Source organism: Sminthopsis crassicaudata, chromosome 5 (assembly GCF_048593235.1).
Source record: "Sminthopsis crassicaudata isolate SCR6 chromosome 5, ASM4859323v1, whole genome shotgun sequence".
NCBI classification, from domain to species: Eukaryota; Metazoa; Chordata; class Mammalia; order Dasyuromorphia; family Dasyuridae; genus Sminthopsis; species Sminthopsis crassicaudata.
This window is the reverse complement of record NC_133621.1, coordinates 267458841-267475026: the sequence shown is the minus strand read 5'-3', so window position 1 is coordinate 267475026 and position 16186 is coordinate 267458841. Positions and strand designations below refer to the sequence as shown.

The 16186-nt window shown below is 34.1% G+C and overlaps 1 protein-coding gene across 14 annotated transcripts in view; it reads left to right on the top strand.

Moving 5' to 3' along the window:
- LOC141544595 (uncharacterized) overlaps positions 1–16186 on the top strand; it is a 79932-nt gene that overhangs the window by 44156 nt on the left and 19590 nt on the right. For all 14 annotated transcript variants that reach the window (XM_074270970.1, XM_074270979.1, XM_074270978.1 and 11 more), the window contains exons 8-10: positions 3919–3988; positions 12742–12838; positions 15638–15714. In XM_074270970.1, coding sequence (XP_074127071.1) covers positions 3919–3988; positions 12742–12838; positions 15638–15714 — 244 coding nt within the window. The remainder of the gene's footprint in view (positions 1–3918; positions 3989–12741; positions 12839–15637; positions 15715–16186) is intronic.

Genomic DNA, 16186 nt, shown 5'->3' with positions numbered 1-16186 from the left:
ATTAGGTTTACTGGACACCTACTAGGTACATGTGCATTTGCACATATATATATATATATATATATGTACATTATTATGTGTGTATATATGTTTATGCATATATTGCATATGTGTGTGTATATATACACACACATATATGTACACTATGTGTATGTGTGTGCATGTGTTTATTCAAGCTTATTTATCAGATTATTAACTGTTTTGTGTATAGATAGTTGACTGAGGAAGCTGAAGGATTAAGTGACTAGTTTGGGTTCATGAAATCATTATGTGACAAAGGAAGAAGTTGAATCCACTGTATTTTTACCCCCTTCCTACTTCCTATCCACAAAACCCTCTTAGAACTATTAAGAAATAGTATTTGATGAATGAAGAATGAACCAGCTATGTTCCATATGGCCACACCACATGTTAGCCACCTGGAAGGGGGCTTTTAAATCACATCTGCAATGCAAATATGTATCATCTTCTACTTGCAGAAGTTTTACCTAAGTGCTCAGATCAAGGAGTTATCAACAGGGGCTAGGGGTTAGTCACTGGGACCAGGATCCTAAATTAAGACAAGAGATGGTATTGGAGATTTCTCAGCAAGGAGAGAAGCAATGGTAGAGAAGAGGGAAGCATCTGGTGAGTAGTTTCTGCTTGGAACTCTTGTAGACAACTATGGTAGAGAGCTAATTTTTACTTTGAGACTTTGGCAGGAATATTCTTCTTTCCAATTAGAGAGATGTGGGCAAGTTGGCATTGTATCTTGAGAAGTAGTAAACCTTTTGAAAACGCACTTCTCTGGAGCTCCTACAAAGGCAAACAGATATGGCAAAGGATTAGTTGTAAAGGTCATTAACAGGAATGACTAAAACAGAGATTGCTAAGTATCTCACTTTTAGTGAGCTCATTTTCCCACAGCACAGAATGTTATTTTGCAGTGTCCTACAGATTCTGTGCTCTTTGTTGCTGTCAGTGTTAAGAGTTACTCTTAATATAAAAGAAGGTGAAAATTCTGGAAAAACGCCTTTCCACTTTCTAGATGATCAAGTAGAATGAAGTATTCCAAGAAATGATAATTTTTTTCTCTTAAATAAGGAGGAAGGTGAAGAGAAAAGAGGCAAAGTTGGGAGTGATTGTCTCGGGAGATTGGTGGGAAGAGTCCCCTGATCCCAAGAAGCTGAACATTTGGAACCTTTCTTCCTATATTTATTTAAAAAATGAAGTATTAGAACTATAAAGCACCCAGAGCAGTTCCTAATATGACAAATTCAACTGAGATATTTTCACAGCCCCATAGGATGGCATTGATTAATGTGAAATAGCTTAGGGGCTAAATCAAATATGATTAAGCAAGATGTTTCAAGTGACATGGCTTTTTAAAGTCAGAGGGAAGTAAGTCCTTGATGTAGAGAAAAGAGCCCATTAGAACAGAGTTAGGAAGGGAACAAGGGGGGGGGCCTAGGTAAGAACAAACTCTCATGTACATTGTATCTATGGGAGTTGTTGCAGGATACCTAAAGAGATAATTGAGTCAGTCTTTTAGATATGCTAACAAGATAGTCCCAGGAAATTGATCTCTTTTTCTATGGGATTATGGTTGATGGACATGTTGCAGCATTTACATTATTCCTGTTAATGGTATTATATTATTCCTCTTTTAGATGTGAATTTAAGGGGAAGCAAATAGGAACATGATTTTGAAGCCCTAAGAATCTGGAAAGAAAAATAAAAATTTGGAAGTTAATAAAAAAATTCAGGAGGCCTTGAGAAGTTTAAGTAAAAAGTAGAGTTAGTTGAAGTGAAAATTGAGAAGCTGAGTTGAAGATGATAGATTCCAACTAAAGGAAGAAAAGAAAGTGAGCCCAAAGAGGATTTGAGGAGATGGAAAAGACATAAGAAAGAAGACAAGGTGAAGGCTATAAAGAGGAGGAAAAGGAGATGAAATACAACTGAAAAATGAGAAAGGGAAGAAGAATGTTAAAAAACAGGACCAAATAAGCAGTCAGTTCTCAAGTTTAAGAAGAAAGGAAGGGAGATTGCTCATGTGTATCAAAGTATCAGAGCAAAAGGAATGAAGGAAGGAAGGAAGGAAGGAAGGAAGGAAGGAAGGAAGGAAGGAAGGAAGGAAAGGAAAGGAAAGGAAAGGAAAGGAAAGGAAAGGAAAGGAAAGGAAAGGAAAGGAAAGGAAAGGAAAGGAAAGGAAAGGAAAGGAAAGGAAAGGAAAGGAAAGGAAAGGAAAGGAAAGGAAAGGAAAGGAAAGGAAAGGAAAGGAAAGGAAAGGAAAGGAAAGGAAAGGAAAGGAAAGGAAAGGAAAGGAAAGGAAAGGAAAGGAAAGGAAAGGAAAGGAAAGGAAAGGAAAGGAAAGGAAAGGAAAGGAAAGGAAAGGAAAGGAAAGGAAAGGAAAGGAAAGGAAAGGAAGGGAAAGGAAGGGAAAGGAAGGGAAAGGGAAAGGGAAAGGGAAAGGGAAAGGGAAAGGGAAAGGGAAAGGGAAAGGGAAAGGGAAAGGGAAAGGGAAAGGGAAAGGGAAAGGGAAAGGGAAAGGGAAAGGGAAAGGGAAAGGGAAAGGGAAAGGGAAAGGGAAAGGGAAAGGGAAAGGGAAAGGGAAAGGGAAAGGGAAAGGGAAAGGGAAAGGGAAAGGGAAAGGGAAAGGGAAAGGGAAAGGGAAAGGGAAAGGGAAAGGGAAAGGGAAAGGGAAAGGGAAAGGGAAAGGGAAAGGGAAAGGAAAGGAAAGGAAAGGAAAGGAAAGGAAAGGAAAGGAAAGGAAAGGAAAGGAAAGGAAAGGAAAGGAAAGGAAAAAGGAAAGGAAAGGAAAAAGGAAAGGAAAAAGGAAAGGAAAAAGGAAAGGAAAGGAAAGGAAAGGAAGAAGGAAAGGAAGAAGGAAAGAGAAAGAAAGATGTGCTAACACATCCTAAGGAGCTGAGAAGAGAATGGTTTTGTGCTAGTGAACAGGGAATAAAGATAAATTGGATTCAAGTCCCCCCTTTGTTATATTGAGCAAGTGTGCCCCAGAAATTTTTCCCATAACAGTTGCTCATCTGCATTATTTTCTCTCTGAAATTTCCCTACATTAATCAAAGACAAATAATGTACCCCAACTTGAATTCTGAACTCAACCACTCTCTCCCTCCAGCGCAAGTGAATTGAAAAATCTGGAGTTGAAACTCCTTGAAAGTAGATTACCACAGGGATCGTAAAAACTTTTTCTAGCAAGGAAGATAAACATTTACTTTTACAATAAAGACTTACTGAGACTGGAACGCATGATATATTCACATATCTAAAGGACAACTAGGCAAAGCAGTGGGCACTGTGTCCTGGGTTTGGAATCAAGAAGGGTCATCTGAGTTCTAATCTAGATCAGATACTTATTTGGTTATGATTCCAGGCAAGTCTCACTTAATCCTGTTTTCCTGAGTTTCCCCATCTGTGAAAGAATTGAGGAAAGAAATGGCAAACCACTTTAGTACCTATGCCAATCAAATGCCAAATGGGATCAAAGAATAAGACACTACTGAAATGATTGAACAACAAATACAACTCATATCTAGAGCTGAAACCTGTTGAGGGTAATTGTCACAATTTAGAAGGGAAGGTACAGAGAACAGTGACATGCTATTACAAATAGATTTCCAAGGTTTTAATAATTTGGGAATTTATAATGTCCCATTGTGTTTGTTTATCAACTTTAGAAAAGTGTAAAAATTAAGTGAGATTATTCTGGAGGAAAGAGCCCCTGATAGCTTCTAAACTAATATTTTCTTCTCTACCAAAATGAATCTTGGAATAGGAATAGTTGATTATATCTTCTATTCAATCATCCTTTGTAACATATCATTGGGTAACAAAGAACCTTGCAACAACTAAAAAGTTTTCTTGTTCATGATTGACTTCTGGAAATAAAAGAACTAATTTTTGGTTTCTTTTTGAAAGATACTCTGACATACCAGAATGGAAAATTCTCCAGCTAATCACAGATAACGAATTCAGTTTTGATATGGAGGTAAAGTTTCTTTATTGATTTTTTTTTCTACTCATATTTCAGTTTAGACAGTGCTTTGTTTTGTTAAAAGATATTGTAAACATACTATACAATCTCTTTAGTTATTTAATACCAAAGATCCAAATGGAGTTAAAAGGACCCAAATTATTTTAAAGCAAAGAAGCTTTTTTTCTGCATCAGACTTTCAAGTTTCCCCACCTCTAAGTTTTGTTGTGTTTTTTTTTTCTTCTGAATAACTAACTGAAACCAACTTTTATGCAATTTACATTCTGCTAATATTTCTCTATCAGTCTCCATATTTTCTTGTTACCTTTGTATTTAACTATGCACTGAAAAGAGTCTTAGATTTGGAGTGGAGAACCAGGCTTAAAATCCCATGACTTACACTCTAAAATAAATAATATTATGATGTTCCTAGAGGTCTCTTCTTGCTCCATATCTGTGATTCATTCCATAATAATACTAATTTTCTCTAAAAGTTGGTTGCACCGGTTGCTCCTGATTTTTTATTACAAATAGAGCACCTATGAATATTTCTGCACACATAGTTCTTATTTTTCCTGTCCTTGCTCTTTTTAGGATGAATTCTTAGCAATGGAATAAAAAAATAGTATTTTGATTCTTACATATTGTTTTCTAAAACACCTGGACCAATTATAGTTCTCCTAGTGGTATATTAGAATTTCCCACGATTTGTAAATTTTTTTTTTTGTTTTTCTATGACATTTTGTTTATTTGTAAAATTTATTTTATTTGAAAAAAACAGTAAAAAAAATAAAAACAGAAAAGGAATACAAAACAAAATAAAACAAAGCAAAAGATAACATTGTCATGTGCCCTTCAAAAATTAAAGGAGAATTAAAAATATACATCAACAAATTACCAGATAAAGAAATTATATATTTATTAGAAGAAATTAAGTTCATGAATATCCATTTTTTCTTTACTTCTTTGTAAATTGTTTTCTCTGCCGTATAACTTATTTACTATACTCTTTCCTTTCATCTACCCTCTCACCCTCAAGAAAGCTACCATTAAGAAAATATATATTTATGTAGACATATATAGACACACACACACACACACACACACACACACACACACACACACACACACACACGACTTTCCTATCCCTACTGATTCTAATTAAATTCTGTTTTATAACTTGTCTTGTTATTACTTAACCTCTCCCCACTCCAGGATCCCTCCCTTGTCTTCTTTCCTTACCCTTTGCTTCCCCATCTGCCCACCCCACTACCCTTACTTCTTTATAGATTTTTGGAGAGTGCTATACTTTTCATATTATATATGTAGTGTTGAACCCATTCCTGATGTGAGTAGGTTTTCAGAACTGTGTCTTCCCTCTCTCTAATGCTTGCTTGTATTCTTCTTCTATGCTTTCTTTCTATTACATAATTACTATTTTTATCTTAACTCTACCAGTCTTTCCTTTGAGCTACCTTACTGTTGATGTAAATCTTAAAAGCATAGTATACATTTCCAGGGAAAACCAAACAATATTTTGATGTTTAAACAGTTTCTCTATGCGGAATTCTTCAAAATTGCTCTTTAATATTGTCCCTTATATGTTAAATTTTCTGTTAAGTTCAGGTTTGGTTGAAAGAAAGTCCTGAAAATTTGCAAGTTCATTTAATATTCATTTTTTATCATTCAAAATTATAGATAATTTTGTTGGATGTGATATTTTTGGCCATAGGAATAGCTTTTTATTTTTTTCCTGTTGTGGATAGATTGATTCCAGGACCTGTAGACCTGTAGTCTTCTATTGTAGGTGCTGATAAGTCTTGCACAATTCTAATTGTAACAGCTCCAATGTTTTGATTTTTTTTTTTTGCTTTTTGCAAAATTTTCTTTTTGATCTGGGGATTTCACTATTTGACTAGAATATTCCTGTTTATTTTCCAAAAAGAATCTTTTGTGGTGGTGATCAGGGGATTTTTTCTATTTCTATTTTTCCCTTCATGTCCTATCACTCCAGGACTGTATTCGTGCATTATTGTGTCAAGGTCCATTTTTTTGTCAAAAAGTTATAACAGTGAGCTTATTCCTATATTTTCTTTTCTTGATCTGCTCTTCACATCTTTCAGTTTTCATATAGGATGTTTTACCTTCTTCTATTTTCTCATTCTTTATAGTCTATTTTGTTATTTCTTGGTTTCTCATAGCTTCACTGGCTTCCCTTTATCCAATTCTCATTTTCAGATTTCATCTTTGAGACTCTGTCCCTCCTTTGCTAGTTGGCTAACTTTTTTTTCATAATCGTCTTGTTTTCATTGTTTGGCTTTTTATTTTTATTTTTTAAAGTTTTTTCCTCTATGTCTCTCATTTGATGTTTGAATTCTTTTTTTAATTCCTCCATAAATTCTCTCTGGGCAGGGGGCCATTTCACATTACTCTTTGAGGTAGAAGAAGCTTTTTGTTACTAAAATGTCCTCCTCTGAAGATGAATTCTGGTTTTCTCTATTCCCATAATATGATTTAATGGTGGGAGTCTACTTTGCTGGCTCATTTTTTTTTAATAAGAAGTATAAACATCTCTAATCATAGGATTGGAGGATGGTGCCTCAAGCTTCCCTTGAGATCTCCACTCTGATCAGGAATTCCAAATCAAGAGCTCCACCTTCACCAAGTGCTGATTTCTTCCTACCCAGGGCCTTCTCTCTGCAGCACAGTGGAGCCTGGAATTCCCAGTCATCCAGGATTCACTCTGTCTTCCTAGACTCAAACCCGAATTTGACAAAGAGTGGGGTGGAGTGAAAGTTTCTGCCGAGACTCCAGCCATATCCAGCTAGCTGAGAAGCTCCCCACTTGATGTTTCTGTGTAGTTTGCCTGGAGGTGTTTGCACATCAGACAAGTTACTCCTCAATCTTGGGGCTTTTTGGATTGTATCAGAAGCCCTGTCCTGCCCCAAGTTATCTTGATCTATCACCAGTGTTGGCCCTGAGGCACAAATTTGTTCTATTTGTGGGGAAAATCTGGAGAGCTTCAAATTTACCAACTTGCTCCTCCATCTTCCCAGAATTCTCTATTCTTTTTAATTTTTCACCTTCTTAAGGTGATCAAATAAACATGTTGATTTTTAAGTTTCTTTCAGTGGTGGGAAACTGGAACATTTTTTCATGAAGTTAATGATATTTTTATTGTTCATTTCTTCATTTTGAGCTATTTTTCTAGATTTAGAGATTAAAAGATATGTGTCAGATACAGTCAATCTTCAGCTGTCATGGAAGTCACATTGTTAGAAAATGATTTGAAAGTCAAACTATACATAGAATATATGGGAAATGGGAAAGAGGGCATTCAATTCCAATGACCACCAAACCAAAGTTCATCTTTACCTAGGAATGATTGACCATATTATTTCTAAACCTAGAAATACTGTTGAAGTAATTTTCTGACATGTTCCCAGATGAATCCTTTGTCCTTGACCTTTTTCCAGCTTCCTTTTACTCATTAGAATTTAAGCTCCTTGAGGGGGAAAGGCTGCCTTTCCTTTTACTTGTATTCATATTCACACCATTGTACACTGTGTCTGACACACACACACACACACACACACACACACACACACACACACACATATATATATAGTATATATCATACATACACATGTATAGGCATATATTTATATAATAACTGCTTAAAAAGGATTTTTTTCTAAGTTATGTAATCTTGTGACACTAAGATTGATTACAGTTTTATTAAGGTATTGTTTATACAGTCTGTGTTTAGAATTTGTCTTAAAAAAAAAAAAGAAATCTCATTTCAATGTGTCCTAATCTACTTTCTTCAATATTCTTTGTTGTAATGAGATATATTTCTGTAATGTTTCTTATTTAGAGGACCCCTTGAGTGTTTGCATTAGATTTTTCGTGGAGCATAATTATAATAGATCTTTGAGTTTTAAGTCCAGACATGTAAATTTTCATAGGCAATGGAATGCACAGACTTCTTTAATCTATAAAAATAAGATGAATAAGACTAATGAAGGGAATAATACATATCAGCTGCTCCACAAATTTGCAGCATTGTGGCTTTCATTTTTCATCTCTACTTTGCATGCAGGTTGTTATCATGAAAGTGAACATGAGGTTACTGACTTAATCTCACAAATACTTGAATTTGCAAAAGTTAAAATATATGCATATTGAGAGTTGAATGTATATCTTACATATTGTTATTATCTAACTTAGTTTATATAGAGATTTGAAATATTTTCCAACCTTTTTCTATTCTTTAGTTTCAAAAGCACGTTTTTGTTTGTTTGTTTATTTGTTTGTTTGTTACACAGATCTCTATATAATCAGACTTATTGATTTTTGTCTGCAGTACTTATTATGTTTGATAACATGGATCCTGCATGGTGGATCAAAAATCTTATTGTTTTATTATAGGTTTTAATTTTAAATATTTAAGTTAATAGGATCAACTAGTTGGATAAGTGGTAAGGGCAGTGGTTTTGCAACAAGGAGGACCTGATTCAAATGTAATATCAGACACTTATCATGTAATAGCTGTGTAACCTTGGGCAAGTCACTTAAACCCAATTGCCTCACCAAAAAATAAGTCATTATTATTAGTAGAGTTTATTGTAGTGTACTTATTGACCTTACCTTTCACTACTTGCCTAAAGAAATTCTAAGTACTATAGAAATTTTGTTCTCTGCCTATGCCTTGTATTTTCTAATCTTCAAGACTTTAGAGTTTCTTCTCAAAATGTATTTCTCCACCATTTACCTGTTGCCTTTGTAAACTGTAGTTTTATCTTCCTTTATACTATTTTATCTCTTCCTCTATGGAAGCAAGCTCTCCCCCTCTTTTGAGGTCTATTGATACCACATTTTTCCTTGGGCAAAAAAAATCTGGGTTTTTTTTAGACTCTCCCATTGAATCTAGTAGAGTAACTTACATATAAAAATATGACTTAATGATGTTTTTTTTTTCCTTAGTAAATTTGTTGGATTAGTAATGGGTTATATATCATTGATAAATAATAAATATTTATATAGTACTTTTCCCATGGTAGATATTATACTCAGCACATTACATTTGATTCACACAACAATCCTCAGATGTAAATACTATTATCATTACCATTTGACAAATGAGGAAACTGAAACAAATAGCTGTTAATTAGGATTACTGCAGGGTCACACAGCTAGTAAATGTTTGAGAGAGAAATTGAAATTGAACTCAGATCTTTGTGAATGCAGCTTCAGTGCTCTAACCACGATTTTTGTTCACATGTCCATATTTTTGGTAGGTATTTTGGGGTTTGTGACCCATATTTCTTTATTTTGTAAACATTGGGTTCCAATTTCATGGTCCCTTGTTTTAAGACATTTTGAAAAGTCTACTTCCATTCTGTCTGTTACTTGCTTACATTTCTGGCTGCTTGCAGTAAAAAGGCAGTACAATACGGTTGTGGCTTAGGGCACTACAAAAAAAAAAAAAAAAAAGAAAGGATGATAACAGGGATTAAAATGTCTAGAGAGGATTTTCAGCATGTTGGCAAAATGGACATGTTTGTAAGGGATATGGAATAGATTACAGAAATTAAAAATAAATAATAGAGTTGGCATGAGTGAGGGGGGAAATCTGTTGGAGGAGATGGGATGGCACAGGGTCACCTGAATAAGTTTTAAAGCTCAAGATTGGTAAGGAGTAAGCCTACTTCATCATGCAAGGTAGGAATGAAGGAGATATTGGCAGAAGGCATCTGAGAGATAGGAGATGTGGAAGAGAAGAGGTGAGGGAGCTCATTTCAAACAGCCTCATTTTTTTTAGTAAAATTTGAAGCAAATTTCTCATTTCAAAGTGTGGGCAAGAAAGAAACCATGGAAAATTTGAGAGAGGATGAAAAGTTGTGGAAGAGCTGCTGTGGGGATTGGGATAGTCACTTGATAAGGAAGGTATCATAGGGTTCCCTTAAGGGTCCAGTTATATATCATAAATTTGTGGTGGTAGCAATTGGAATGGATGAATGATTTTCTAATTTTTAATCCATTTCCTATATAAACTTGTGTTTTTTATTTTATAAACCTAAAAATATTTCTTTGAATAGTGTTCCATAAGTTTACAAAACTAAAAGAGACCTATAACACACACACCTCACACACACACACACACACACACACACAAACACACACACACACACACACACACACACATAGTACAAGACTTCTGTTTTAAATATGTATTTTTTCTATCGAGTAGAAGTCATGGATGACTTCTAAAGTCTTTAAGGGTCCTCTAACTTGCAAATTTCCATTGTCCTAAGTACCGTAATAAATATGTGATTTTACCAAGACAGGGTATAAGCCTATCTTGTCTCAGTAAGAATGCTGTCCTACTTTTGCCTTTTTGAAAGTCACATCGTTTTAAACTTATAGCACAATAACTAATACGTGTAGGTCTTTGTCACAAGACATTCTAAGAAAAACAATTTTGCCCCAGTGTGTACATATTATATATAGCTATATTTTTTCTTTTCAAATTGTACATACTACTGCTGAGTCCAATACAAAAGAAATGACATAATTAATTGTGCTTAATCAGGAAAGACAAGAGGTAATACTTAGGCCTTAATAATAAGGTCAAAACTTGATTGGCAGAAAAGAAGGAGGAAAACTTCTAGGAGAGAGGATAGGCAAAAGATAGGGAGGTTTCCAAGTAATGTAAGTCTTGACATTTAGCTATAATAGAGGACCTGTAATGGGAACATAAATTATTTTCTATAAAAGAGAGAGTCTTGGGAGTCACTGTCTTTTCATATAGAGTATAATAACATATTGAAACATATTTTTAAAAAACATTGAAATCAGACTGAAAGATTACCTGGAACAGATATACATTATAGGCCAAAAAGTCATTTCAGTAGGATGCAAGATGATAAAATAAAACAAAATGGAGTGGTTGTGGAAATATGAAATGTTAAACAATAACTTGTTCATTTTAGAGAAAGATTCAGCAGTATGTACCCATTATTGGGTTGCAGAGAGAAAAGGCCATAACTGAGTTTTTTAAAGGCTAAGTACCTGTAAAATATAAGTATCATAAATAGAAATGAAGAAGTTGCAAAGTTTTGGGGGGCTTATATGATTACAAGCTGACAACTTTTTAATGTGTTGTCGGGAAACATTTCAATGGAATTATCTCATAGATTGCTTAAATTTTAGGAATTTGAGAAAAGTCAGATGGTTTCCATTTCTTCTGGCAAATGAGTGTCAGAAATCTGAATTACAGCACAGTCTCTTTTGCAACAAGAACAGTTAAATGGATTAGCTCTCAGCTTTATGTTGGAAATAACCAAAGATAGAAGCATAAAATATGAAAACAAGAAAACAAATATGCCTGTGCTTACGAATGTATGTAAAATGAAGAAAGGAGACAGTTTTTTGTATCAGATACCACTTGAGAAATTAAAAAAAAATAAAAAACAACCTCATGATTTGGAGGGTCCTTAAGTGAATTAAAGCAAGCAAGCAGAGGGGCAGCTAGGTGGAACAGTGGATAGAGCACCAGCCCTGAAGTCAAATGTGATCTCAGACATTTAACACATTTTAGCTGTGTGACCCTGGGCAAGTCACTTAACCCCAATTGCATCAGCAAAAACAAGGAAAAAAAAAACATCAAGCATGAGAACAAGAAATTAAACCAAGAGAAAAACTCCTAATCTAAGTATGAGAGAGGGGTAGAGTTGGATATTGAATACCCAACTAGTAACAATGAATTATATAGTATAATAGATCTGCATTGTGGTTAAGTTAAATTTTCTGTTTCTGTGATGATTAGAGAAATGCCACTGGCAAATTTATATAAGACATATTCTCATCTTTTTTATATACTTTTTAAAACATTTTGTCTTTTGTTTGTTTTTCTTTGTATGTATTTTTGTATTAATGTATATATATATATATATGTATATATATATATAATTCTATATACATATTTATAGTAGACATGTATATATATTGGAATAAGTGTATAATATATATCAGTGTGTATATGTTTTAGATACATATACACATTTCAGACATACATACATATATAGATAGATAGATCGATAAATGAATGGATAGATGGATAGATAGGTCAAACATAGATCAAATTGGACTGGCCAAGGCTTTGTTGTCATTTAATCATTTTATTTGTGTCTGGCTCTTCAAGAGCACATTTAGTATTTTCTTGTCAAAGGAATAGAAATAGTTTGGCATTTCCTTCTTAGTAAGGAATTGAGACAAATGAGATTCAATGAATTGTCCAGGGGCATACAGCTAGTGTCTGAGGCCAGAATTTAATTCATAAAGAGCAATCTTCCTGATTCCAAGCTTAGGCCTCTATTAAATAGGCCACTATTTAAGAGGGATTATGTACAAAAACATTTTCTTCTCACATATATTTAGCATGTGAAAAATATTATTTTATGTATTATGTAATGACAATCATAATGATATCCTGAGTTAGAATTTTATCCTTCCTTACAAGTTCAACCATTTCTGTATGAAAACTCAGAGTTATCTCCTCTAAAGAAAAAAAAAAGATAGAAAATAATCATGAAAAGTGTAAGCATGAAACGGTTCTTTTGAAGAAAATGTTGTAAAAATATTGTGTTTTCTATAGATCCTTCTCTCTAGGTGGAAATTCTTCACAATTTAATTGTAGAAAACATTTAGGAGTACTTTAATCAGTGGACTTGTTAACAATTTTGTTGATGTTTTCATTTTATCAGTGTTCTTTTGAAAGTGTCTTGGAAAGATCTTCAGAACATATATTTGCATCTACAAGTCAAAATATACAAGACGTTATTTCTTTGGGACAACATGAAGGTAAGTTTATATTGTGTAGAAAGTGGGGTTTCAATTAAAAAAGGAAAAAGAAGGGGCAGATAGGTTAGGCAGTGGATAGAGCACCAGCCCTGAATTCAGGATGACCTGAGTTCAAATCTATTTTCATGCACTTAACACTTCCTAGTTGAGTATCACTTAACCCCAATTGCCTCAGCAACCAAAAATATAATGTATGTGAGAGCTGGAAAAATAGGGGATAGAATGTTGGGGCTGGAGTAAAGTATCATCAAATAGATAGAAGATAAGAAATTGCATGTTGTCCCACTGCTACTCACAGTACTATAATCAATATTGTTGAAGGCAAGAGGTTAATGGACAAAGAAATAAGCTATACATGATGTGGAGTGACTAATTGGCTCTAGGAAGTGTCTCTGCTAATATTCCTCCAGCCTTTGCAATGTGCTTAGTTTTAGCAAACTGAATGAGTTACTTTTCAGCTGAATTGGTTAGTTATACAGATGACAACTTCTATGATATGAGGTCATGTCACATCATTTATTTCTTTCTTTATTTGTTTTTTGGTGATAGAGACTAGACCTTAAACTTCATTGAAACAAAGCCTCAGAGAATTGCCTAGAGCACTGAAAGTTTGTTCATAGTCACACAACCAGTGTGTTTCAGAGGTGGAACTTGGGCTGAAACCTTCCTCATTGCAGGCCTGCCTCTCTAACTTCATTGATGTCTCTCACCCCCAGATGCTGAAGTCTTTAATTTATTTACTTCCTGTAAAGTGTAACCTGAAGATACTTGTCATAAAAATTCATTTTTAAAAACCTTCAGAAGTTGCTAGATTATTCTGTTTCTGTTCAGACTTTTGTACTCTAGCATAATGTCAATAAATGTTAGTAAGTGAGAAAGGGTGAAAAAAAGAGCAGGCAATAGGAAGTGAGAAATAGATAGGGGAAGATGCTGTTTTGGAACCAGGGTGGGGAGAGAGCAACCAAAGACTCCTTTCCTTTCACACTGAATAGGAGGAGCTCCAGATGTCCTTGAGAGTTCTTTGTTGGCCTACTTTGCTGAACCTTAGAGTCTAGTAACAATAGTTTAAGAATGTTAAAATGAGGTGAACGGAAAATACAAACTGAAAAAGAAAAGTTTTCACATAACTGGGGAAGGGGAGAGGGAAATCACTTGCCACTAATAATTTAGCAGATGCAGAAATGGGGGCCCCTAAAGCCCTGGACAGGAAGACTCTCACCTTTTCAGCCCTACTTCGTCCTGTTTGTGTTCCCTCTTTTTCATCCAAACTATTTTCATCATTTTCCTACATATTGTCCTGCCCTGTGTCCTTTCAGGCCATCTGGTGAAATCTCCCTTTTCAGAAACTTTGTCATGTGCAAACTCCATAAAGTTTTTCTGGAGTTTACTAGTCTTCTTGATAATTATTTCCCAATATCTCAATTTGTTGGTTTCTTTTAAAGGCATATTCATTATACACATGATCAACTGGGGCAGCTTGTTGGTATAGTGGATAGAGCACTAGCTCTGAAGCCAGGAGGACCTGAGTTCAAATCTGTCTCAGACACTTCAACTTCCTAGCTGTGCAACCCTGGGCAAGTCACCTCCATTGCCTCAGCAAAAAACAAAAACAAAAACACGATAGACTAAAGTTACAAAGTACCTACTATTATGTACATGACACTGTCATCCATTGTAAGGCTTATTCAAATTAGATACAATACCCTTTTGTTTTTCCGAACTTTTCATAAAGGGAACTATGGATCAAATGAGTTCATTGTTCCAGATATTCTAGAAACTGATGGACAGAAGGTGACTTCTCCTATCCAATGAGTATGAGTTATATATTGTCTACTTCATTAATTTCTGAGGTAAAAAAAAATAACATCATCACTGAACTGTCAGACTTGCAATGGCGCCCACACAGAGTATACACATAGGAAGAAATATGGGTCACTTCTAGCAGCACATATGCTATCAGTCTCTCCTGTCCACCTGTCCATAGTCACTGAAACACTGTCTTCCCCAATCAGAAAATGGTGCATCCATGAATGAAGGAAACAAAACAAAACAATAAGGGTAGAAATGTATCAGGCAATTTGTCTATTATGTATTTAGAAAGAGGAAAATTAATGACTTTTTTAGCCTAGTTTTATGAGCAAAAATATTAATAAGCAAGTTAGTTAAAATGGTTATATTACTAATTAAATCTGTTTCATGCTGTTATGGAAGCATTTGTTTCCATTGTCAACGTTCTAACCCTCCTTCAGTTTCTTAGTGCCGAGTAGACCGATATATACTAAGCCTAACTTTATATAGTTTATGGTAGTACAAAATTTGTTAAGATGTTTTGGACTGATGTATGATAAACTAATTTTTATCATAAAATAAATGATATTCAAAGTTTTAAATTTTATTTTCTGAGATGTATTATCAATATCTCTGTAAATAGCTTGGTTTTTCATGAATGTTAATTTATATAAGTTGAGGGGAATTTTACATGGTAATAACATTGAATTAATAATTGCAGAATTAGACCAGTGATGCTTTTTTAAAAATTACTTACAAAACTGAAAGGTTTTAAAATGAGCATCTCACAAAAAGCTTAAAATCTAGCAGTAGATTGAAATAGCAAAATAATCAAATTAATTAATTAATAAGGTAGAAATTTCTGATATTTTATGACTTATCTGAACATAGATTACAATAGATAAAATCATTATCTGTCACAACTGTCATTACTGTTAATAAGGAGAGGATTTCATTCATATAAGAAAAATAATTCTAAATAAAATAAATTTTCACTTAAATATTACTTAGACTTGAAACAAGAATTGAAATGTAAAGGACCACCAGATGGAAGCCAGGACATTTTTGATAAAAGTGACCAGGAACAGGTATGGAAAAGTGATGTTAAATTTTCCTTTTTTACAGATTTTTATTAAAGCTTCTTATTTATATACCATATGCATGAGTAATTTTTCAACATTGATCCTTGCAAAATCTTGTGTTCCAAATTTTCCCTTTCTTCTCTTCATCATTTTCCATAGATGGCAGGTAATCCAATACATGTTAAATATGTTAAAATATGTGTTAATTCCAATATATGTATACATATTTATATAAATATCTTGCTGCACAAGAAAAATCAATTGAAAAAGGAAAAACATAATTGACAAAGGAAACAAAATACAAGCAAACAACAGAAAGAGTGAAAATGATATGTTGTGGTCCATTCTCAGTTTACACAGTCCTCTTTCTGGGTGTAGATGGCTCTCTTCATCACAAGATTATTGGAATGGATCTGAATCATCTCATGGTTGGAAATAGGCACATCTATCAGAATTGATCATCGTATATTCTTCTTGT